This window comes from Acipenser ruthenus, chromosome 1 (assembly GCF_902713425.1).
Source record: "Acipenser ruthenus chromosome 1, fAciRut3.2 maternal haplotype, whole genome shotgun sequence".
Taxonomy (NCBI): Eukaryota; Metazoa; Chordata; class Actinopteri; order Acipenseriformes; family Acipenseridae; genus Acipenser; species Acipenser ruthenus.
The window spans coordinates 63,841,170-63,865,862 of record NC_081189.1 but is presented as its reverse complement, the minus strand read 5'-3'; the positions used below and the strand labels follow the sequence as shown (position 1 = coordinate 63,865,862).

The 24,693-nt window shown below is 37.2% G+C and overlaps 1 protein-coding gene across 1 annotated transcript in view; it reads left to right on the top strand.

The window, feature by feature from the left end:
* Positions 1–1,071: 1,071 nt before the first annotated feature.
* LOC117421548 (protein WWC2-like) overlaps positions 1,072–24,693 on the top strand; it is a 69,906-nt gene continuing 46,284 nt past the window's right edge. Inside the window, exon 1 of the mRNA XM_034036071.3 lies at positions 1,072–1,357. Within this exon, the coding sequence (XP_033891962.3) occupies positions 1,230–1,357 (128 nt within the window). The 5' untranslated portion in view covers positions 1,072–1,229. The remainder of the gene's footprint in view (positions 1,358–24,693) is intronic.

The following is a 24,693-nucleotide window of genomic DNA, read 5'->3' as shown; positions in this document are numbered from 1 at the left end:
AGATGGCAAAATAAGAAAAAGAGGCTTGCCTGGGCCATGAAGCACCACCAGTGGACTACTGAAGACTGGAAGAAGGTCTAATGGACTGATGAATCAAAATTTGAAATCTTCGGTTCATCACGCATGGTTCTTGTACGCCATCGAGTAGGTGAAAGGATGGTTCCTCGGTGTGTGACACCAACTGTCAAACATGGAGGAGGAAGCGTGATGGTCTGGGGCTCTTTTGCTGGATCCAGAGTCGGCGACTTGCACAGAGTGAGTGGCACCCTGAACCAAAACTGCTACCACAGCATTTTGCAGCGCCATGCAATACCCTCTGGTATACGCCTAGTCGGTCAGGGGTTCATCCTACAGCAAGATAATGACCCAAAACATATATCCAGGCTATGTCAGAACTACCTTAGAAGAAAACAAGATGGTAGGCTTCAAATCATGGAATGGCCAGCACAGTATCCAGACTTAAACCCCATCGAGCTGGTTTGGGATGAAATGGACAGAAGGGTGAAAGCAAAGCAACCTACAAGTGCAACACATTTGTGGGAACTTCTGCAACAGTGTTGGGAAGAACTTTCCGAACAATATTTGATTTCCATTGTAGAAAGAATGCCACGAGTGTGTTTGGCTGTTATATCTGCAAAAGGTGGCTACTTTGATGAGTCAAAAATTTAGATTAAATTTTGTTAAACAAAACGATTCCATGATTTCTTTTTTTATCTCCAATTGTTTATTTGTTCTATGCTTTAATTTCAGAGTACATCGAGACATTAAACTGTGTAAGTTTCAATAGAAACTGGAAAAATGGAGGTGTTCTAAAACTTTTGACCGGTAGTGTGTGTGTGTGTGTGTATATATATATATATATATATATATATATATATATATATATATATATATATATATATATTCTACTGATAAATAATAATCCACTATTATTCTGTCTGTTTTTATCTTTTTAAGAGTCGAGGATTTGACTTTATGCTGAAACTGCGGCTTAGTTGTCGAGCAGGGGTTAACCCTGTGGAATGTTGCACTGAGGAATGTGCATGCAAATACATTTATGCTAATGATATGCTAATGAGTTGCTGGCTGGGAACAGAGTCAGGTCGCTCCAGGCTGCTAGCTAAGATGGAGGATTGGAGTGAGCAAAGAATGGACATGTATTGAAGATTGTAGATAGAGGTATTCGTGCGTGTTTTCTGTACATATGGAGGAGTTTTTAGAAACTGATCATGCCTAGAAAGGGGAATGGACAGCTGCCGTTACCGGATGGCTGGGAAGAAGCGAGGGATTATGATGATAAAGTGTTTTATATCGACCACAACACCAAGCAAACCAGCTGGATCGACCCCAGAGACAGGTAGGAGAAAACTGCCCCAAACTTGAAAACTGACAAGCAGTTATAGAAAACAAAGAACCATGACACAGAGCTTATGAAGATCTTACAAAAGAGGAACAAGGGTTTATGTATGTCATGTCATTAAATAGAAAAGCAACAAATTATACTGTAGAAATATGCTAAGGAATCAGTATATACTACTGTTAGGATGAGAGAAACAGTGATATTGAGATGTATTTTTTAGATCTATAAATACATCAGCATAATAATAAGGATAATGGTGATGATGATAATAATATTTTTTTTAACAGTTAAACGTTCTAAAACAAAATACAGTTTATTTATGACATACACAGACAATAAATGGAACCTTTCGAATTCCTATCCGATCGCTAGAAGTGTTGCAGTACAACTGGTTTCCAAATGATAAAAACTGTTACATAAATTAAACATTGTAGCAGCATTATTCATGAATATGTTTTCTTGTCTGGCAGCACAGGGTATCTATTATTTGAACCAGTTTAAATATGAGCTCCGTGCATGCATCGGTAAAGAGTAACGTTTTTCTTGGAACTGTTAGACATTTAGAAAGTACTGTCAGTCAGTGTTTATAAATGTGCGAGCAGAACTTTTTTTTAATTTCAGACATTTGGTTATAAATGTTCAGGCAACAAGGCATTTTAAATATGGTTTCCATCTGCCACTGGTGTGGAGTTGAACAACTCTGTCTCAGCTCGATTGTCACGGGTTTCACTGGAAGGGGAAATCTTCACCCAGACGTTTACAGCACAGGTCACATGTGGGTTTTCCCCTGATTTGCTGGAATTGCCCAATATCACAGAAGTGCACTGGTGCAATCACGACAAATGAAGGCGCATTACAATGTTTTTCTGTTCAAAATAAATCCACAAACACAGTGATTTTCACTGAGGTTCGTTCTATGACACTGTGTCAAATGGACTCTTGGTAAGTCACTTCTTCCAGCACTGGGCCAGAGCCAAATCTGTCATTCTGTATTCTAAACTCATTCTGTCAGGCTGTTGGTTCAAATCACATTGGTATCTCTCTGCTAACAGTGGGAATGAGCAAGGCATTTACCTGATTTCTCCATGGACCTCTTCATTCGAAGCAGTTGCTGAAATAAAGTGCTGCAGATTATTATTATTATTATTATTATTATTATTATTATTTTACTTGGAACTCTGCACTGCTGTATTTTCCTGTTCAATTTGAATCATGATAAGTGATGTATTCACTTGATTTAAGTGCTGTAATTTTAACCTGACATATAAGTTACTTATTTAAATGTATTCTGAAGATTTGAAATTCTGCCAGTAGTGGTCCTGGAGTTTGTACTGATCAAGGCTACCAGTAGTATGATTTATCGATTGGAATCTCTACTTTGACATACTGTATGGCACCAATTTTAACCTCAGCCCCTACCCCTGGTTTGTGTTATTTCTGTTTATTTTAAGGTTCATGAATTGAGCTTTTGTTACAAAGTAATGTCATTCACTAAATTCACTCTCAATTCTGCTACTCGGTTTTCCTAAGCAAATAAACTGATCCCCCCCCCCCCCCCCCTTCACAATAATACTGTAGTGCAGTGATTTCTGTGGGTAAACTCTTGATGATTGATTACTTTTTTGTTTTCTTTCATGGGTAGAGGGAACACAATTGAAATTGTGTGTGACAGATGTGTATTCACATATTGCAGGGGGTAAGACTTGGGTGTTCTGAGAAAGGATGCTGATTGAGAACTCAAATGCTGGGATACTGTGTAAAGAGAAGAGGTGGACAATTCACATCTCAAACTGTAGCCTCTCTGAAGTTCATGAAAAGTATGAGTGGAATTCTCTGTGTTGGGGGTGCTGCGGTCTAGGAGCAGGTGAGGCATGTGCAGTGTGTTCCTAAAGAATGTGGGTGAGGAACCTGCTGATAACCTCTGGGATACCCTGGGTTAGGAAGTGTCAAGTAAAAGATGAGTTTGCTGTCTGCGTCATTACTGCACATGGACAGGGGGTTATTTAGGTGTCTGGGGAGGGGGGTGGAGAGGGGCAAAGCAGATACCAGTAAGAATTACTTATTTTACTGGAGGTGAGGTGGAGACTATAGATCAAAGTCTGTGAAGAGATTGAGTGAAGAGCTGCCATATTTCGCTTGTACATTTTAGAGGCAGCATAAGTGTGTAAATTGAAAGAATTATTTCTTAATAAATACATTGCCCTGTGTCTTGCAGGACATAAAAGGTATCTTTGTCGGCCTGATAAGATTATCTTTATGGGTATTCATAAACACATATGAGAAATGTAGCACTGTACAGAATTTGTCTGCATTTGCATGTAACTTGTCTGCCAAAGAACTTGAAAAATATTTGAATTGATAGATGTTGCATTTAATTTCCAAATAATAACTGACAAATCAACACACTGTTTTGGTGGATGCACACTAAAGATAAATCTCACCAACATAATAAAGCCCTTCATTTACAGACAATAGGCTTTCAATGTGTTATAGCAACACAATAAACATTATCTGTAACATTCCAGGCACCTGCTTACACAATAAAAGCTTTATCAGCAGCTTTGATTTACCTGTTTCAAATGAGGCCGTTCCATAGTGCTCTTCAGCATACACTATCAAAGTGAATCACCTTTGGTATCTTCATTCCCAACAGACTGTAACACAAGCAAAAAAACACTACTACAAATGTAGTAATGGGCAGTCCTGCATCTTTCATTATTTCAGTGGTTTCATTGGTGTATTTAAGTTTGTAAGTGAACAAATGGCAAATCAATAATGTACAGGTTGTTTAAAGAAAAAAAAAAAGTATGTTGCAAGTGCCTACTGGGCTTTTAAAACCCTACAGCGAATGGTGGAGGTGGTAAAACACTTGTTAGTCCGCAGTTTAATTGTATTTCATTCTTACAGTACTACGGTACTATTGTACTGTATGTTGTTCAGAGAAGCATAATTTTCAATTTGACCTTGAGAATGAAACATGCTCAACTGTGTAATTATTTAAATCAGATATGAAGAAGCAACAATTATGTTTGCCTAGGCACAGGATTACAAGTGTATCTTTCAGCGTATTTACAGTTATAACTAAGTACCCCAGCAAGGGGAGCTTGTACATGTTCGAAAATCGGCTGCTCCCAGGGCACCACCTGCTGATATACCAGTAGCAAATTACTCCTTGGGCAAAATCTAATGGCACCCTTTGACCTGTGACATAAGATTTTATTTTATTGCTGCATTGTTTTAACCTTTGGCCATGATACTGACCACAGGCTTTGACATACTGAGTGTAGTGTCTTTTATAGTTGATACATTGCTGTATTTTATGATTGTCCAGTAGAAATGTATAATTTCACTGCCATATTGTTTATACTCCTGTACAAGCTACAGATCTTTTTCACATATTCATTTTACTTAATCTTTACAAGTATTTGGTACTGGGCTGTAGGCGCTCACATAAGTCCCATTAACGATACTGTCAAGTAAAAATCTTTTCATTCTCTCAAGCCATTTTATTTATTTATTTTATTTTTTAAAATAATTTAGTACTCGTCAATTGTTTTTATCATTTTTTTTTCTCCCAATTTGGAATAGCCAATTATTTTTAGGCTCAGTTCACCGCTACCACCCCTGTGCTGGCTCGGGAGCGGCGAAGACGAACATACGTTGTCCTCCGAAGCGTGTGCTGTCAGCCGACCGCTGCTTTTTCACACTGCAGGCCCACCATGCAGCCACCTCGGAGCTACAGCGTCGGAGGACAATGCAGCTCCGGGCAGCTTACAGGCAAGCCTGCAGGTTCCCGGACAGACTACAGGGGTCGCTGGTGCGTGGTGAGCCGAGGACACCCTGTTTTATTTATGTATTATTGTGTAACAAATAAAACACAGCAAATATGACAACGTAACTACTGGCTCTTTGAGCTAATATATATATATATATATATATATATATATATATATATATATATATATATATATATATAGCGAGGCTGGGTAATAGCAGGGAGGGGGTTAATAGCCTCCCTGCAGGAAAAACATGTGCGTATGCACAATATTGTAATTGTTTTATTGTTTGTTATCCCCTGCACCCGGTGGTGATTAAAAATTAGAACCGAGTGCAGGGTATTTAAGACGTACAGCCTGTCTGTACGAGGCTGCTGAGTAGAAGGAGGCGGAAAGGTGCGCTGTCTCTGAGTAGCCATATTTATAGTAAGTACTGTGTTAAGCCCGTGTGGTTTTGTGTTTGTGTGACAGGTAAACGGCTTAGCCGTCCTGCAAGCTAGTCAGGGACTTATGGAGTTAGGTATTTGTTTCTGTTTTGTTTGTTTTGTTGTTGTTAATTTAAAAAAATAGCGGAATCGTGCAGAAAAATCCATTCCTGTGTGTGTTGGGTCGTGTTTTTAAAGGGGCAACGAACCCGTGTGGGTGCAATCTTTTACAATGCATCATATTTAATACAAACTTGTATTTAAGATTTTGTAATATTTGTTTTAGATTCTGAAGCTGCAGGTCGATATGCAGATTTGTTCATTTTAAATGTTACCGTTTAGTTTAGAAAAGCATCAGAGCGTTCCTAAATACCCGGAAGTGTTGTGACAGTAGTGACATTTTTGTTGAGTCAAAGCTCAACAGTACAGTTGAATTTAGGCACGCACACAATGTGACTGATAACCTGCTTGGAACAGTGACTGTTAAATAAAGCTTTGTTTTGCCTCAGTCCGCTGCAGTTGTGCAATGCAAGCTTACTGTATGTATCGCAAACATCTTCAATTACGTGTAAATAAACAATAATTTTTTGTCATTTGGTGAAATGTGTTCTGTTGAATGATTAGCTATTAATGAACTGCATTTCTCTGACAGGTATTTGTAAGATGACTTTTTTCTATTTGTGATTTTGTTGATTTTATATACACATCATGGAATTTTGCCAAAGTGTAAATTAACATGATGGCAACAGGAGCCACAAGCACTATTATTATTATTATTATTATTATTATGTATTTCTTAGCAGACGCCCTTAGCCAGGGCGACTTACAATTGTTACAAAATATCACATTATACACATTATACATTATACAGATTATTTATCACATTATTTTTTACATACAATTACCCATTTATACAGTTGGGTTTCTACTGGAGCAATCTAGGTAAAGTACCTTGCTCAAGGGTACAGCAGCAATGTCCCCCACCTGGGATTGAACCCACGACCCTCCGGCCAAGAGTCCAGAGCCCTAACCCCTACTCCACACTGTTGCCCCATGTATTAGCATACAACCTGATATCATTAAGCATATCAGTAAGGGGAAAATATATATATATATATATATATATATATATATATATATATATATATATAATATATATCCGCTGTATTGTAGTAATGAGACTTTTCAGTTAAAATGACCAAAAACTATGAGATATTGGTTTTTCGTGGCAGTAATTTTACAAAGCTACCGATGTGGCACTGTGTCCAGAGACCAATTTATGTACTGACTTTATTTAAAAGGTAAAGCCTAAATTTACAGTGTGTGCAAAAATTGTCAGTGATGTTGGCCTCCCAATATGACTTACATATTGAGGTCATTTGAGGCATAGGACAAAACTATAGTTTCCTACATTTTACAATACAGTTTTTCAACTTTACTGGATCCTGACTGAATCCACTCCTTCAGAAATGATGTAGGTCAAATATACTGGTGGGGTGGGGTGAGGCAGCAATTGGGTCTCTAGGGACTACAGTGCATGTGGCCTGTGGGCAGTATTACAGAATGTGGGATCTCATGTTATGACTGATGAATATTATAGGTAGATAATAGTCTTAAAAACATTTCAAAGGAGTTGGAGAAACCTGTTTTTCTTGTTGTGTTGACTCGATACTTGAGGATGCATATTTCACATTCTCTTTAAACTGGTTTGAATTCTGTAGTATCGATGCACAATTTTGCAGCATAGTTTAATTTGCACTGAAGTGTTTTGGTGAAGAACACAAGCAACATTCATTTAAAACTCTTTCAGATAGTTTTTGATAAATGTGAATAATTTGACGAATGATAATGTAAAAATAATTAACATTGACACACTACAAGGATTTTAATTACAAGTATTGAGAGGTCCCAATCATCCTTTTATTTCGGGTGCAGTGATATGTAGCTGAATCAACATTTTACACAAAGTCAATTTTAAATTGTTAATTTTATTTCATTTCTTTAGAAACATACATGTTAGGCAAACAGTGGTAAAATTGTAATGTAAAAAGTTTGAGTAATAATTTGTTTTCAAGATTCAAGATATCCAACTTTGAAGTTATTCTTCTGTGGGGATGTTGCCCATGATATTGTAGAAAACTGTGTCAATTAAAAAGTATTGATCATTTAGGTCTTTTTTTTTTATTGATTTTTAATATTGAACGCAAATATATAGCTCATTTTGCCATGTCAGAAACAGTAGTGTTTAAAGGCAACTTTAGCAGAATAATTTGAAAGTCGGTACCAAAAAATAAACAAAAATACTTTTTTGGCAAATGTTAAATAATTGACAAATTAGCTTATTTTGCACTGCATTCCTAAAATGTTCTGTGTGTTCCAATCCAGGATAAATGGTGAGTAAGTTCATATGTCAGTACTGTATATTTATCATTCTGTGGAGCTGTCACCTTCAGTGGTAAGTTGAGGAGCTAGGCCAATATATCTTATTATTGACCCAGAGAGTAGGTTCAGTACTGGCATAACATTAACAACTTTATTCAGAGGTTATGATTCATGCATGGCTTTAAATTATACACATTGCATCTGTAACATCAGTCATGAGTTTACATCTTGCTTAGTCTTTTAAATAATGTTGCAGCATAACTATCCTGTAACAAACCTGAACATATCATTAATTATCATAATCATTTTGACAGTTTATCAATCCACATTTTTCCAGAGCATTGAAATTACATTTTTGTAGTTATAACATTTTGTTTAATGGTTGGCTTTTGACTTACTTCCTCTTTACATTTGTGTGAATTTAAATTAAGGCTATGTTGTCCTACTGCAAGATTGTTAAATATCCCAGACAAAAAAATCAAGTAGGGCTGTAACGAAGGGTACGTTTGGACCTTTGAAGGTTCGGAACAGATTTCCAAACGAAGGTTCGAACTTTCAATAGTACTCGTTTGTATAATTTACTGGGGGCTGTCACCATAGCTACTAGTTTATATTTGATTGAAAACCCTATTATCTTACAAATAATCCAAGAGGCTGTGTGGTCCAGTGGTTAAAGAAAAGGGCTTGTAACCAGTAGGTCCCCGGTTCAAATCCCACCTCAGCCACTGACTCATTGTGTGACCCTGAGCAAGTCACTTAACCTCCTCGTGGTCCGTCTTTCGGGTGAGACGTAGTTGTAAGTGACTCTGCAGCTGATGCATAGTTCACACACCCTAGTCAGTTTTCAAAATTAAAATTATTAGTATTGGCGTATATTTTATATTTCGTACTTATTCTACCATAACTGGAGCTTGTTGACTCTCCATTGCCTTTTCAATTCTTTACTCCTCATGCGCTGCATGAGTGAAACGTGTTGTATTCAGTACATATTTTAATAAAAGTGCTTTGGCATAATACCCCGCTCCAATGCACGGTGACGGCGCCATAAATACATAGTGATTTGGTAGTGGAAATATAACAACTTTTGTTTAAGTAATAGGCATTATACAAATCAAAAGATTGAGTTTTGCATGCGAGTGACATTTAATGGGTGATTTATAGTATTCACACATTGTCAAACAGTTTCTGTTAACAGATAAAATAAAAAAAGAATGATGGTGCGTGAATGCCGCCTAACGAACCTTTGAAGGTTTAGAACTACCTTCGGATTCTTGGCTAGAGAAGAACCTTTGAACTTTTGAACCTTCGAACCTTCAAATACAGCCCTAAAATCAAGTGTTGTGCCCAAAGTTTTTTTTGGTCTATGATCTAAGGCTTTTTTTTCAGCTGAACTGTCAGATCTCAGTTGCAGGAATTTTGAGCAGCTGTTTAATTTCACTCTTTTTAGTGGTGTGTACCCCAAAAAGTATCACCAGCTTTCTTCAAACGTATATGCTAATCACTCATTTTTGTATTGCATATGCATTGATACAAGTCAGTGACATTTCTTTGGATCACTGTAGAATTTTGAGGTTATTTATTAAGTGTGTGGAGGGAGTATTAGAAATGGTGAAGAATTAATGGTCCTACCTAACTGCATTTACCCTTTTTTTTCTTTCAACCTGTATTATTATAACTGAACTGCAATGCTCAGTTAAGTATATTGAAGGTTTAGAATATTTGATGACAGACTAACAACTATAATTGGTTACACATAACATGCCACTCTTTTCATATTGCTCTACAGGTTTATAATGTGTTTTTTTTATTTAAAGGATAACCCTAACTATCCAGTATAACCCTGTGAAAGGAATTAGCATTGTGTTCCTTGATACTTTAATTCTGTGAATGTTGGAAGGTATTCTGAGATGTTAGGAATGTCCAAGATTATGTTCAGGGGTTCAAATAAGTGGCCCACAGAACCAAAATGATGTATATTGTCAGTGCAAATGTGGACAAGGATTTTTATTAAAAAAAAAAAAAAAAAAAGCAATCCTCATGGCACAAGAATAAAATGCTGATATTTTCATTTAAATTATATTTGAATGGTAATGTTTCTAAAAAGTGCTACCAAAGCAAGCCACCTCTAATCTAAAAGAACATGCACAGTACCGGTAACATTCCATGAGGCTTGGTGGTCCAGTGGTTAAAGAAAAGGGCTTGATACCAGAAGATCCCCTGTTCAAATCCATGCAGCCTCTGACTCTCTGTGTGTGACCCTGAGCAAGTCACTTAACCTCCTTGTGCTCCATGTATTGTAATTGACTCTGCAGCAGCAGTTATTGATGCATGGTTCACCCCCTAGTCTCTAAGTCGCTTTGGATAAAAGCCTCTGCTAAAAGACTAATTAATAATAAATAATAATAACTCCTCCAACCACATGCTCATTGACATACAGAGTTTACTGAGCTAAATTAAAGCACCATTAGGAGAAAGATAAAGTAGCTGTTTGTCATTTTCAATCATGTACTCATTCTTATCATGTCCCTTGTGAAATGCATTAAATGTTTCAGTGTCACATTGTTTTACCACTGCGTATTTCACATTTCAGATCACAAAACAAGTCTGAAATAGTGTCTTCATATTTGGTATGCATATTATATGATTCTCTCAATTTTGTTCCATTCCAGTAAAAATAAACTGTTTCACTGTGTTGCCTCAGCAACATGTCCAGCGTTTAAAACGGGTAATTATTCACTTACTGTATCCATTTTATATGCAACTCATATTCGATATTTCAATGCTTTTTGCATCACATTTGTTATAAACATGTGCAAATTACTAGGGCTGTGTTCAAAGGGTCGAAGGTTCGTTCGCCAGCCAGGAATTCGAAGTTAGATCTAAATCTTCTTAGGCTTGTCAGGCTGCATTCACGCACTACAGTCACCGCCGCTTACAACGGGTGTGTTTGTCCCCCAATCACCAGTACAGTAATCGAAGCAAACAAGCGTGTATGCAGTTAAAAATCTTTATTAAGACACTCATTACACTAATAAAAAAAGATGTATTAAAACCTATGAATGTAATAAAAAGTAACTGCAAAAAAGTAATGCAAGTGCAGAAATGTACAGAACGGGTCGGCTGCATTACTGCAAATTATTTCCAGTGAAGAACTCTGGACGATCTTTTTTGCAAGTATGGACGGCAAACTTTTAGCGTTTTCCCAAAAAATCCCAATTCGGCTCCATATCCGGATGCTGCTCCATAGCACGCCGCAGTGTTACAAGCGCAGCACCACGCTTACGTCATCGGTGTCTGTTTCATGCAGAGCGTCCTGGTCGCTGAGGTGACACCACTGAGAATTCTTCCTCTAGCATCCCCTCTGGTGTTGTCAGAGTTTCGGTTGTATTTTCATCAGCACTCTCCTCCTCAACTACAGAAACCCCAGCTTTTTGAAGCAACGTTGCATTGTTTGCTGACTGACAGAGTTCCAAGCATGCTTTAGCAAGCGCACAGTATCTAACAGAGACATTTCATTTGCACTGAATTTTCATGCTGATGCACATCGCTTTTCTCTTTCCAGCCATGCTTGCTGTTGCAGTCAGTGCTGTACAGGGATTAAATAGCCAAGGTACAGTACAGGGGTAATCGCTCAGTAACGAGTTGCAAACAGCGGATTGATCGATCAGTCCATCTTTTACTGCAGTAAAGTGATGCCTTTTGTATTGAAATCTATGTGAAATGGCAAGGTAACAAGGTGAATGCATGTAGCGATTGTATTGCTTCAGTAAAATATGTACTGAATACCTAGTGTACAAGACATTATAAGAGAAGTGTTATGGTAGAATAAGTATGAAACACTAATACTAATAATTTTAATTTCGAAAACTGAGCCCCGTCCCCCCCTCCTCCAGCTTGTGTCGTCCAGAGGCAGAACTTTAATTTCTTCATTTGCCATCTCGTCAGCAAAGCTTTGTATCGCGTAAGATCTATAGAAAGAAATGCCTCGAAAACCCTTTGCTGTGTTGTGTGTTTTTTTGTTTTTTTTTGTTAAATGTCCATAGGACCAAAAAAAAGTTGAATGCAAACTGTGCAAGCAACTCGTATCATGGAGGCATAAACAGTCTTCGGGATGACTTGACAAGCTGTGTGTAAGTTTATATTAATATTATTTTCAGTTTTATTAGTAGTAGTATTAGTAAAATGTGACTGATAACCTGCTTGGAACTGTGGCTTAAATAAAGCTTTGTTTTGCCTAAGTCAGCTAGCTGCAGTTCTTTTAGTTGGCAGAAATAAGGTGATGCTGCAATACTAGCTTACTGTATATAACACAAGCAGCATCAATTACATGTACATAAACAACACATATTTTTATTTAAATTATAAAAACATGATTACTGTTCTATATAACGTATTTTTAAACTACATATTTAAATGGATCACCTGTAAGATAATAGGATTTTGAATCTAATATAAACTAGTAGCTATGGTGACGTCACCAATAAATTATGCAAATTAGTACCACCGATCGAACCAAAAGTTGTGATCCAACTGTGTCTCTGATTACAGGTGGGGTCAAGAGTGCATTTGCAGCTGAGGTCTAAAGTTTTAAAGAAGGCTTTGCCATCTTAGCTCTTGTAATCCGTTTCAAATTATAATTCTGACATCCAGGATTTCACAGAGCAATATTGTGAAATTATTGGCTGGCATGTGACATTCAGTATGTTTACAGTGTTTGGTGTTTTTTACCCGGAAATAAACCCAGAGGGATCCTTGTTCCTGGTGTTCCATCTTTAAAACCAAACAGTTAAGTTCTCTTTGCTTGGGAACAGCCAGGCATAGTTACTGTTTTCTGTTTTTCCATCCCTGAGACCTCCCCATGGCAACCAAAACCTGCTTAATGAAGCAGAGGGACTCTGGCTAGTGTAAGCAGCCTTTTTGCTAGGAACTGGAACACACTTGGCAAAATCTGTATCGCAATTTCACTGCCCCAAATACCAGATTTATAAGCTTTAAGAGGCTGAGAGAATACCAGGGTCAATCAAGATCTTTGCATTCCTGCTTTGCGCTGTCAGATCTTCAAGAAAGGGGAAATTTATAGACGTCATCCAAGTGACCTAGTCCTTCAGCCAAAAATGTTTATTCTGAAAAATAAATTGATAAAATTCCTCCCCAGATCCTTAGAATTCTTGCACATTCTCTGTTGAATGTGGCTTGAGAGGTTTGGGATTAGAGGTTTTAATTAGGGAGTGTTGGAATTGCACACAAGTGTTTTTTTGTCTTTGCAGAAGTGAAGTAAATCATTGCATTTGAAAGCGTTGGCATCTGGGAGTAAAACTGAAAGAAGAAATGGACAAAACAGGGGCAGGGTAGTAGTCATAGAGACCAGCAAACCCTACAGCATGTGCAACCTGTTGCTTCCTTTATAGTACTTCTTTAAGCTGCTACATTCATCGTTTGACAAATGCTCAATCATTCATAAAGTAAAAAGAAACTAGAAAATAATTATTTGAACAACTTTTGTAAATGTTCAAAGTCTGACTACTGTGAATTTAAACTTTAAACCAGACTTCTGCAAAATTATACAGAAATGTGACTCTTTACACCTCAAAGGTTTGGAAATGCTCTATCTTTTAGGTTTAAATTCTCATGTTTTTCCCCCCTGTTTTACGTAACAGTTGCTGTATCTGGTTTTGACAGTAATCCAACTTTAAAAGCCCATATTAACAACACCTTGCAACAGAAAATGAAAAAAAGAATTGATTTCGCAACAAACTATGTTTTACATTCTGTCTTTCAAGGGATTACTGATTCAGGATATTGATATGGAATATTATCAGTATTTCATTTTGGAGATATTTACTAGAGAATGGCCTCTGAATGCATGCGGATGATTTGTAGCATGTGTTCTTTAAAGTATGCTGGCCCTCTTTGCCATAATGTTTCATTATTATTTCTGTTGATCTTTCAGGTAATAAAGTGGCCATCCTTGCTGGTCTGTAATTGTATTGTTAAATGAGTATATGTGGTCCTGTATTTTATTGCTTACTTTATCAAAGATGTAGGTGGGAAAAATCCATGACTGTTTTCATGGAAAAACACAAACTCTTCTGAACCTGTTATTTGTCTCTGTGGCAAAGAAAAACAAATGAGCGGTCTGTTGATTGGTTTCTTTAGCGATAGTGCCCATCGGTGAAGGCTCATGTGGTGGTTGACCGCGGCTGGAGTTATACGTACCGAGCCAAAAGCGAGTGTGCTAACGAAAGTCTGGTCAACTACAGTACCACATGGTAGAGTCGTATTTTTCTCATTATCTTCTTAAAAAACATTAAAACCTAAATTGACCTTGAACTTCTAATGATTCGTCAGGTACCCTTCTGCTGAGAAAAGTTTTAGGAAAATGGTCCAACAAATCTTCATAAAGGATCACATGCATAATTGATTAGAGAATTTTTTGGTGGATTATACAATACATTTGGACCAACTGTGTCTTTTGTTTAGTATTTGCTGTCCAATAGATGTGAACTGAGCTTTCAATACAGGCAGTCAAAATGAAAAAGCCGGTACGTGCGCGGATTGATTTTAAATTTGATACACAGGTGATGTGGTGACATTCCAGCGTGCATCTACTGCGTGTTAATGCCCACTAGAGCTGGAATCTGATTGGCTGATGATACTGAATCGTTTTCTAATTGAGATTAGGCAGATTCAAATGGATATCTCTGTTACCAGTTACTGTCCTGCAGTTTTCAGGGATGGCAATAATGATATCAGCATGTCATTAACGTGGAAAATGACCCTGTTTTAAACTGGAATGTTTTAATCTAGCTAATGGTGTGTCATTTTTAAAAGTAGTGCACATATAATTAGGTGAACGCTTTGGTCGAGCTACATGAAAATAACAGTATGGATATCGGAACGTTTTTCGATAAATCAGTAGGCCTATCAGAAACTGTTTCAGAGTATGATAACGGTGATAACGTTACAGAGACACACCGTGTGAAACCAACTGCTAAGAAAAGCGGAACATGGAAGGAAGAAGCCAAGCCATTCAGCTTCTGAGCAAGTTGCAGTGTGGAGGATATTCATCAGATTAAAATGTATGCAATGCAGTCATTATAACACCCATGCAGGTGAAGTTACAAAGAACTACCATAGTGACTTTCAGAGACTGGAAACGGAGCAAAAACCGAACTGCAAAAACAAAAGATCCAGCTCAGAGATTTTTTGAGTAAGACAGGTCAAATGCGGATGGCTACTTCTAAAGTTGCTTTTCTTTTGGGGCAAAGCAAGAAACCTTTCAGCGATGGAGAACTTGAAAGAAATTGTTCTGGCTGTACAACCTGACAATACCCTTCTCAGAGATGCACTGAGCAACGACACATTACAGAGGAGCACACGAGTTTTGGCTAATTTCATCCAACGCTTTGATGAGAGCACTGATGTCACAAAGAATTCCCAGGCAATAATATGCATTCACTTTTTTGATTGCGATGACCATTTTTTTTGTGAGAGAGTTTTAGGTTTGGCAGCCCTTTGTGATCGGCCAAGTGGCAAACACATTTTTGAGTCTGTTCAAGCCAGAATGGAGGAATGCCCCATTAGCTTTGACAACCTGTGCGGCTTGAGCCGACATAGCAGCAGCTATGCAAAGCTCACAAGTAGATTTCCAAGAGAGCTGCCCCCACAAAAACGTTTTATGTTTCACTGTTTTGCCCACCAAGAAGTTCTTGCCAGTAAGGCTTCCATGAAAACCATGGATGAGGTTGAATCCACAGTGAAAATAAATAAACTTAAAAAAGTAAATAAAATAAATCAATAAATCAATAAAAAAAAGTTAATCACAACGTTGTGTGAAACAGGCAGTGAAGCACGTAGTTTGCTGCTGAACTACAATCCAATCCGCTGGCTCACTTTTAATAACTACAAAGGCTGTTTGAGTTTTGGGAAAAGCTCATTGCAGTTTTAAGAGTTTTAACCACCATTTCTCCTCATCTAGCCCAAAAGTTACAGGATCCAGTGGTGCAGGTGCATAGATGTTTTTTTTTGGTTTGTTTTGTTTTAATAACCAAAGCTTGCTTCTGTTAACCTGGAACTTCACAAAAGCCAGCTTTTCAATTATTGTTGACAGCATTGAAATGCAGAGTGATACCAGTACTTCAGCTATGGGTAATGGAGGTGGTTGGAATGCACTATTGTACGTATTGTGAGTGTATTGGGCTGTTGCTCTTAGTTCTGTATGCGGCAGCCCACACTTACACTGTCGTCTTCTTCAACTCAACCAGGTCGAAAAAGCATATTGCATTGTAAATGCCATAGCATATGTTTATTTTTACAAACAAACACAAATGACAAAACCAACAAAAAAAGCTTGTCTCAGGGTTCTAACTAAACAGTACTTTTCCTGACTACATGAGGACAGGCTAACCCTGTTTCTCCATTTGAACTCTTTCACCTTTTTCCGTTTGTTTACCTTTCTTTTCACTGTGCACCGTGTGCTCTCCTTCCTCTCTCTTTTTAAAGGGATGTTCATTACCAATCATACCATCCATTTAAACAGTTAATTAAACAATTAACCCCTTTCATATCCTTTACCAAGATGGAGTATATGTTCCTTAACCCCAGGGTCCTAAACTCCTATATTAAGATTTGGAACATACACTCCATCACAGTATTAAACCTATATTTAATTATTCAATTGAATTAATACAAGAGACTACAAAATAGAGATATTTAAAATTCATAATTCATGGTATAATTATTTATACTTAAACCACTGTGGTTAATATTAATAAGCAAGCCAGTACCAAACGGAATGTGAACACAGCCAATAAACCAAAAAAAAAAAAAAAAAACACTCTAATTTAGAAAGATAAAATAAAAGTTTTGTTTGGGGACATTTTACCAAAGTAGAATACTAAAATTAGTAAAATTCACAGTTTGCAATAAAAGATTGAGCGACATGAACAGCACAGGGACAATAATAACCACCTACGATACAACTATCCACACTGCATAGAGAGGCCCAGCCTTGACTGCGAGTCTGACTATTTATATTTATAGGCCTGGTTCTAAGAGGTCTTCATCAAAAGCTGTATTGTATGGAATCTCTGTGTGGAAAGCTGTAAAAGGTGAAAACTGTAATCGTTTTCTGCTCTGTTACCTTGTGTAAGATGGATTTGTAAAAATGCTTTGAATGTTCCTTTTAAATGTATCTGCAATATTTATGGAAGAAGGCAAAGATATATTTAGGATTTGTGTGAAGTGGAATGTCTAGGGCTGTATTCAAAGGTTCATTCTAAAGATTTCTAAACCTTGGAAACCTAAATGTCACTCGCATGGAAAATTTGATCTTTTGATTTGTATAATGCCTATATTACAATCCACTAGCAAATCACACGTAGCATCTCTTTATGGTGCTTTCGCCATACATTGGAGTAGGGTATTATGCCAAAGCACTAGCAGTAAGTGGCACTGAACTGTTTGTGTTGGGCGTAAATGTCTTTTCACAGCAAGTGCTTCACATCAAAGCAAGCTAAAGATTAATTTTTTAGAATAACTGTATATCTTGTGGAGGCTTTCACAACGGCCATATAACGTAAAACAGGCGGCGTCTAAATATACTGTGTTCCTATTTCTCTGTGGGTATCTGGTGTAAATGTAGGGTGTGACAGGATAGCGGTGAGACAGAGACTCAGAAGCCAGGAAGCTGCAGTACAAAGTGCCAACACGCACTTTTAATAAACAAAAATAAAACAAAACACACAAAGTAACAAACACGCAGACACAAATAAACACAAAAATGTAGGTTGGGCAGAGCCTTCACTGAACCTTACAAAAAAAAATGTGCAGCACCACAGTGACAAAACACAGTATACACTCACCAAACTTCTCTTCCCAAATGGAGCCCTTTGCTCTCCTTTTATGTGATGTGGCTGCTCCCAATTAGCACTTAATCATTCAATTAAGAAGCAGCCACATTCTCACATGTTTTTGGTAGGGACAGGATTTAACCCAATCCCTGCCAACCACCACCAAAACACAATCAAACACTACACTATTTACAGGCAGAGGTTTGCTCTGCCACATATCCCTCACTTTGTGCAAAGCACACCTGGCCTAGGAGGTGCAGGCTCGACAGCCCTAGGCGGTGCAGAACAGGGCAGGAACAGTTCCTCGGGAGGTGACGGCAACAGCGGCGGACCCTCAGGAGGCGACGGCAACTGCGGACCCTCAGGAGTTGGATGCGAATGTGCAACTGGCTTTCACCGGGCTCCCCTCAGCAGCAAATGCAGTGCCTGCTGTGGTTGGCCCTTCTGTTGTGCCGTAGACTCCACCGGCTGCGGCGCTTCTCCCTCTTGCGGGGAAACTGCAGGGCTTTTCCCTCTAGCGCTGGAGACAGCTGGGCTTCTCCCTCTCGCGCTGGAGACAGCGAGGCTTCTCCCTGTAGTGGTGGAGGCGGGAGCAACGGGTAGTCTCCCTCTAGCGGTGGAGGCGTGAGCGGCAGGTAGTCTCCCTCTATCTCTGGAGACTGGTGCGGCTCTTCCCTCTTTTGCTAACAGAACAGCAGCTCCTCCCTCTCTGGCACGCAGGGCGGCAGCTCCTCCCTCTCTGGCATGCAGGGCAGCAGCTCCTCCCTCTCTGGCACGCAGGAGGGCAGCTCCTCCCTCTCTGGCCTTTGGGCAGGCATCTCCTCCTTGTCTGGCCTTTGGGCAGGCAACTCCCTTGTCTCTGGCTTTCTCATTTAAAACCTCCAAATGTAAGCCCCCTTGATGTGCATAGCTAACATTTCTTTATTTAAATAAAGGTTGTTTTCTGTGTAGAGGACAATTTTTATTGTCCTCTACATTTTGTGTACCAAATGATCACCATTTATACATTACTAATTAAGATCTAGTTCTTCTCCTGATCTTGGAGATTACCCATAATTAAATGTCAAAATTCTTCTGAATGTTCAAAGGTCATGTTTTATTTATAACCGTGTTTCAGAAGTGTACTTTCCATAGTGACTGGACATTCTTGTCATTCCCCTTGTCTAATTTTTAACACGTATTGTAGATGTTTACAACAAGCTTGCATTCCAGCTTGCCAGGAATGCAGAAGTAAACTGTGCTTCCCTTTAGAGCCCATATGTTTACACATTAACAATAGTTATGATCTGTATGGGTTAAAATTGCCCGACATTGTCTTTGAGTGTACAAGGACAATATATATATATATATATATATATATATATATATATATATATATATATATATATATATATATATATATATATATATATATATATATAATGTATGTAGATAGATAGATAGATAGATAGATAGATATATATAGATATATAGAGAGAGATATAGAGAGATAGATATATATTATATATTATATATATATATATATATGCTTAAATAAACCTAAATAAAAAATCATGTTTATTTACTGTACTACTTAGCCTGTGCTTTAATTATGTTACAGTATCATGATGTTATTGTTTGTATATTTGGCTAAAGTTAGAAAAGCCTGAACTTTAGTATTACTGTCTTCTAACTTCTAACTTTAATTAGCCATATTGATATGGGACAGAAAATGCATTGCTATTGAGACATTATACTGTGATTTTAGCCTATATATTACCCAAAATTGCCTTAGCCGTGGGCCATAATAATATTTTGTTGTTGTATTTCATTTAAGTGAAGGTAATGTTCATATTAAAATTGAAGTTCTTAAGTATCCTGTTGCCATGACACAGTTGCATTAGTTGTTTAATAATATACAATATGTTTAATTCTTATTTTAAATAAGAATTAAACATTTTTAATTGCATTTAATCCTACATATTTTAATAATTGCATAATTTAATAATTGCATTTAATAATGCATATTTTACTGCATTTAATCCTGTACTTTAGAGTACGGTAATCTGTCACAAGTGTTGTTTAATCTGTAGTGTTTTGTATTTAATTATATCCTTATGTAACTATCACTGACACTGTTATCTGCTCCGTTATTGAATCGTATTTTGTCATGTACTTGCTGGAACCGAAGTGATTGTATTTTATCTTGCTCTTAATTGTATTAATACTTGTACTGATTCTTGAAATGTATTTTTGTTTACGACTGTAAGTCGCCCTGGATGAGGGCGTCTGCTAATAAATAAATAAATAAATAAAATCAAATAAAATCTATATAGTATAAAAGCAGAGTTATATCAAGTGATTTAACTGATTCTAAAAAACATATATTATTGGCAAAAAGATATTGTTCTATCCCAATCGGTCTCAACAGGCAAAGTCAGGTTTTCCATGTTCTCATTTCACTCTTGATGTCCAAAAATGTAGGGTACCTGAAGAGCACAGATCATACTGTATCACCAATTCACAGTGTTAAACTGGTCAGAAAATACCCTGGGTCATTACCAGGTGCCATTTGTACACTAAAATGTACCAGTGGTATTTCCTTCTCCTTAATTATTGCAGGGCTCTAAATTGGCAACAAATAGGGCAAGGACAAAATGGCCTTCAGTTCAATGCAATTTCAGAGAGCACCAAGGCCACTAAACTTAAATCAAGGCCAAAGTGTAGGATGCTGTGTAATTTTGCTAAGGATTCATATATGAAGCTCATTATTGGCCACAGAAAGAAACAACACAGTTTAACTTAATAATAACTAGGTATTTATTCTGAAAATGCTGTTTTTGTATTGTCAACCAGCAGACTACAGCTGTGGCCAAAGCTTTGCATCACCTAGTATTTTAGGATCGAGACAATGAAAAAATAAAAATAAACATAATTTAGATATTTTATTTAACATCAAAGAAACTATACAATTATATCTCAAGTCTGTCACAATTTTCAATTTGTCAGTTTTTCGTTAAGTACATGTGGAAAACTACAAAGCGGTATGTAGTCTTTCTGTTGCACCAATTATAAAAGCTACTTGGAGGCAATTGCCAAACCCCTTCCTTTTTATGATGTCCGCCCTTACTGTGGCACTAGAGCAGACGGATACTCGACGGACTGACTGTATTCAATTACTAAAATGAATACATAAAAAAAGTTTGGTGAAATTTGTCACGTGACCGATTATACGTCTAGCATATTATTCAACGTTTAACCACTACTTTAGCGTTTATACATTTAAATCTTTACAATTTATTGATGGTGTTTGTTAAGAAGTTTATGCAAGCCTTGAACTGTCAGCAGTGATTCCATACATATAAAGATAGATTGAGTACCTGTTAGTGCTTAAAGTAAAAGTCAGTAAAAAAATTAAACAGTATGTTGGCAAGTCTGAATGTATTCTAGATACAGTACATGCTCAGTTACAGTTACATGGATGGTTTGTGCAATTTCCGTATTCTAAAACGTGCCTGGTTTTGATTGGTGGAAATTTATTGGTGTTACTCTAACTAATGATGATGACTACGGTGATGGGGGTCAGATGATATAATTACATAGATTTACTGTCTTGAATTTTATTTTTATACATATGCTGTCCTTTCACACAAATGCTAAATATTTGTCAGTAACTATCATACTAAGTTGTATACTATTGTTTAGTTGCCCGAGGCATGACCATGTTAATTATACAGTATAATTTAAAATTAAGTGAATTGATCTTCATCCAAAGGAAAAAAATATTTTGCAGTCTCAAGACTCACAATATATCAGAGTACACAAATGGTAGTACTGTAATTACTGTATCAAGTATCATCCCCCTGGTACTTTTTAGATGTGCTTATTTTTTTAAGAAAATTTGCCGACAATCACAGCTGTAATGAATGTCTTTAGCAGTTATTCAGGTGCAAAGATTTTTCTTTTCTTAATTGAAGGGCACTGTGCCCTGCCCTTTTCTTCTCCCCACACCCCTGTCTTGCCATTTTCTTTGTCAGCCTACTTTAATCTTAAGATATATTTAGAAATATGTTATTGTCGCTGGTCTACATTTTAAACTGCATAACAACTCTGATCTGTAGGAAATTATTAGATATAACTGATACAAATGTCCATGTCTTTGTGTTTTGAGTGAAATAATGTACCTTATGCAGTGCTCTACAAGGCCATAGGGTAGCAATAAATGTCTTGATGTGTAAACCCCTAATCCCAATGTGTAGTGCCCTCCTAACAAAAACATATCATGCTCTGTCTTATTCCTAGAGAGAACACTGTGCACTGTTGATTTCCAGATGGCTGAACAAACAAGTCTGTTACAAACAATGAACATTCTCACATGGGTATTGTGTTTTTATAAGCTGTATGCATCATATACAGTATCAGTAATGGGCAACTGGCAGCCCGGGGGCCGCGTCTGCCCTGCCAACTGTTAACAGATTATTTATTCTGCTGAAATACTTTTTATTTCTCAAACTGTTATTTTTTGGTTGCTCCAAGCCTAATGTGCTTATTACAGTGTGGAAGATTGGTTGCCATGGGGAGGGGGTTTGTTTTCTTTCTCAATGTTAATGTTAACATTTACTCAACTGAATAATTGCGGTGGTCGAGGCCTAAGGCTTCGAGATATTGTCTTTATACTCGGTAAACATAATTTGCGATTCTCTATGTCTAGTTTGATCATTTGTCTTCTAAGAAATCTTATCTGTGCCTGTTTTTTTGAAAAGCTGACTCCGCCACACTGTCAATGCTGCATCTCTCATAAACCATTTGAGTTAGTGACTTAATATTTTCAAATCAAACCCTGCATACTTAATGTGTTGGTGGTGACCATAACATTGACGCCTGACCTAATATGGCTGCCATATTAAGGTCATGTGACCATGGGTAGCAAAATGTTTCACAGCTATGCTGATGAGTGACACACAGCTTTATGTTTCTGTGAAACCTGGAGATATTTCTGCGGTCTCTGATTTAATTCAGTGTCTGAATGATGTAAAAATCTGGATGGCTCAATATTTTTTGCAGTTAAATTCAGATGACAGAAATCTTGATTTTGGGTTCTCGACAACAACTGGAATTGGCCAATTCTCTAAAAACAGAGTTGAGTAATTTAAATTCAAACCCAAAATCAGAGGCTAGAAATTTGGGATTCATATTTGATTCAGATTTATGTTTTGAGGCTCATATCCATAATGTCACCAACGTGTCATTTTATCATCTACGAAATATTGCTAAGATTAGGTCTTGTCTTTCATTTCTGGATTCTGAGAAGCTACTTCATGCTTTTGTCCCATCTAGACTGTTACTGCAATGCTCTTTTTGCTGGATTACCAGACCATGTCTTTTCACAGTTACAGCTTGTTCAAAATGCAGTGGCGCGGGTGCTTAGTAAAAAACACTAAATGACCACCTGACTCCCGTGCTTGCTTCTCTACACTGGCTTCCAGTAAGATATAGAGTTGATTATATGGTCCAACTTTTGACTTACAAAACCCTTCATCGCCTGGCACCTGATTATCTAAAATAGCTTTTGTCCCTATTTGTACCGAGACGTGCTTTAAGATTGGCTGATTCTGGTCTTCTGTCCCTCCCAATGATTAAGTCAAAAGGGAAAGGAGAAATAGCTTTTAGTTACAATGCTCACCGGTTAGGGAATAAACTAATATCTGACATTAGAGATGCAGAATCACTTAATATTTTAAAATCAAGATTAAAAACTCACTTTTTTAGAATAGCATTTATTTTACTGTAACTTTTTCATGTTCATGTTTTGTTTTAATTGTTTTAATTCATTTTATTGTAATTTTTTGTTTGCATTGACTTTGAGATACTGTTGTATGAAAGGCGCTATATAAATAAATAAACTTACTTACTTGAAGTTGTTCAGCTACATAGTGACAGTACACTATGAGCTGTTATCTTAATGACCACACAGATGTAATCTTTGATTTGTTCTTACTTAAATGACACTATCAGGGTTGTCCAGTACAAAGTAACCCATTCACTGCCAAATTGCTTTGACCTATGTTTTGACATAAGGTCTTTATAGTTGGTACATACACAGTTTTATTATTTCCCTCAATACATTTCCATTACAGGTGTTGTCCAGTTTTTGTGAGTTGACTTAATTATTATTCGCACAGGGCTAAAAATCAGGTGTCCTCAGAGTTGTTCAAAAGAGCTGTCTAGTAACCTCCCAGACGTGGATTTGTTTTCATCAAGGAAAGTCGGTAGATTTTGTAGCCGGAGAAGGTACTTTTGTGCATGATTTGTAAACCATGAACAGGGTGTAAATAACTTGTGCAAGATGGAGGAAGAATGTAGCATATCAACTGAGCGCCTTTTCATTTCACTGCACTTTCTTTTCCAAAGGCTAGATATGCCCAATCGCAGTTATGCCCAATCTTAGCATTTTATTGAATTGTAGAATCTTAGGACAGATCCACCAATTTATATGTTATATGATGGTTTATTTTAAAGGCTGGTATTGCTTTGAGGCAAATATCCCGGAAATGCTTTTATCAATTCTAACATAACACTAACATGGTCGATTCGCACAGGAGTAAAAAGACACAGGACGCTTGAATTTGACATTTTACAGATTGGTCCTGATTTCATGTAAAAAAATAAAAAATCAGAGGACCTCTGAGAATTATCTTAGATAAAAAGAAATGGATGGTTCTCACGGGACCAAATTTCACCAATGTCGGTAAACTTTCCGAATCCACCTGTTTATGTGGTGATTTTTAGTCCTGTGCAAATCTGTCTTTATAAATTACTGTTGGTCAGCTCGTTGGTGTACAGAGTGCCGTGTGCCAGAGGATGTTGTGGAGCTGTAAGCTGCATTAAGTTGTGTTTATGTTAACGTTTGTTTACTGTCT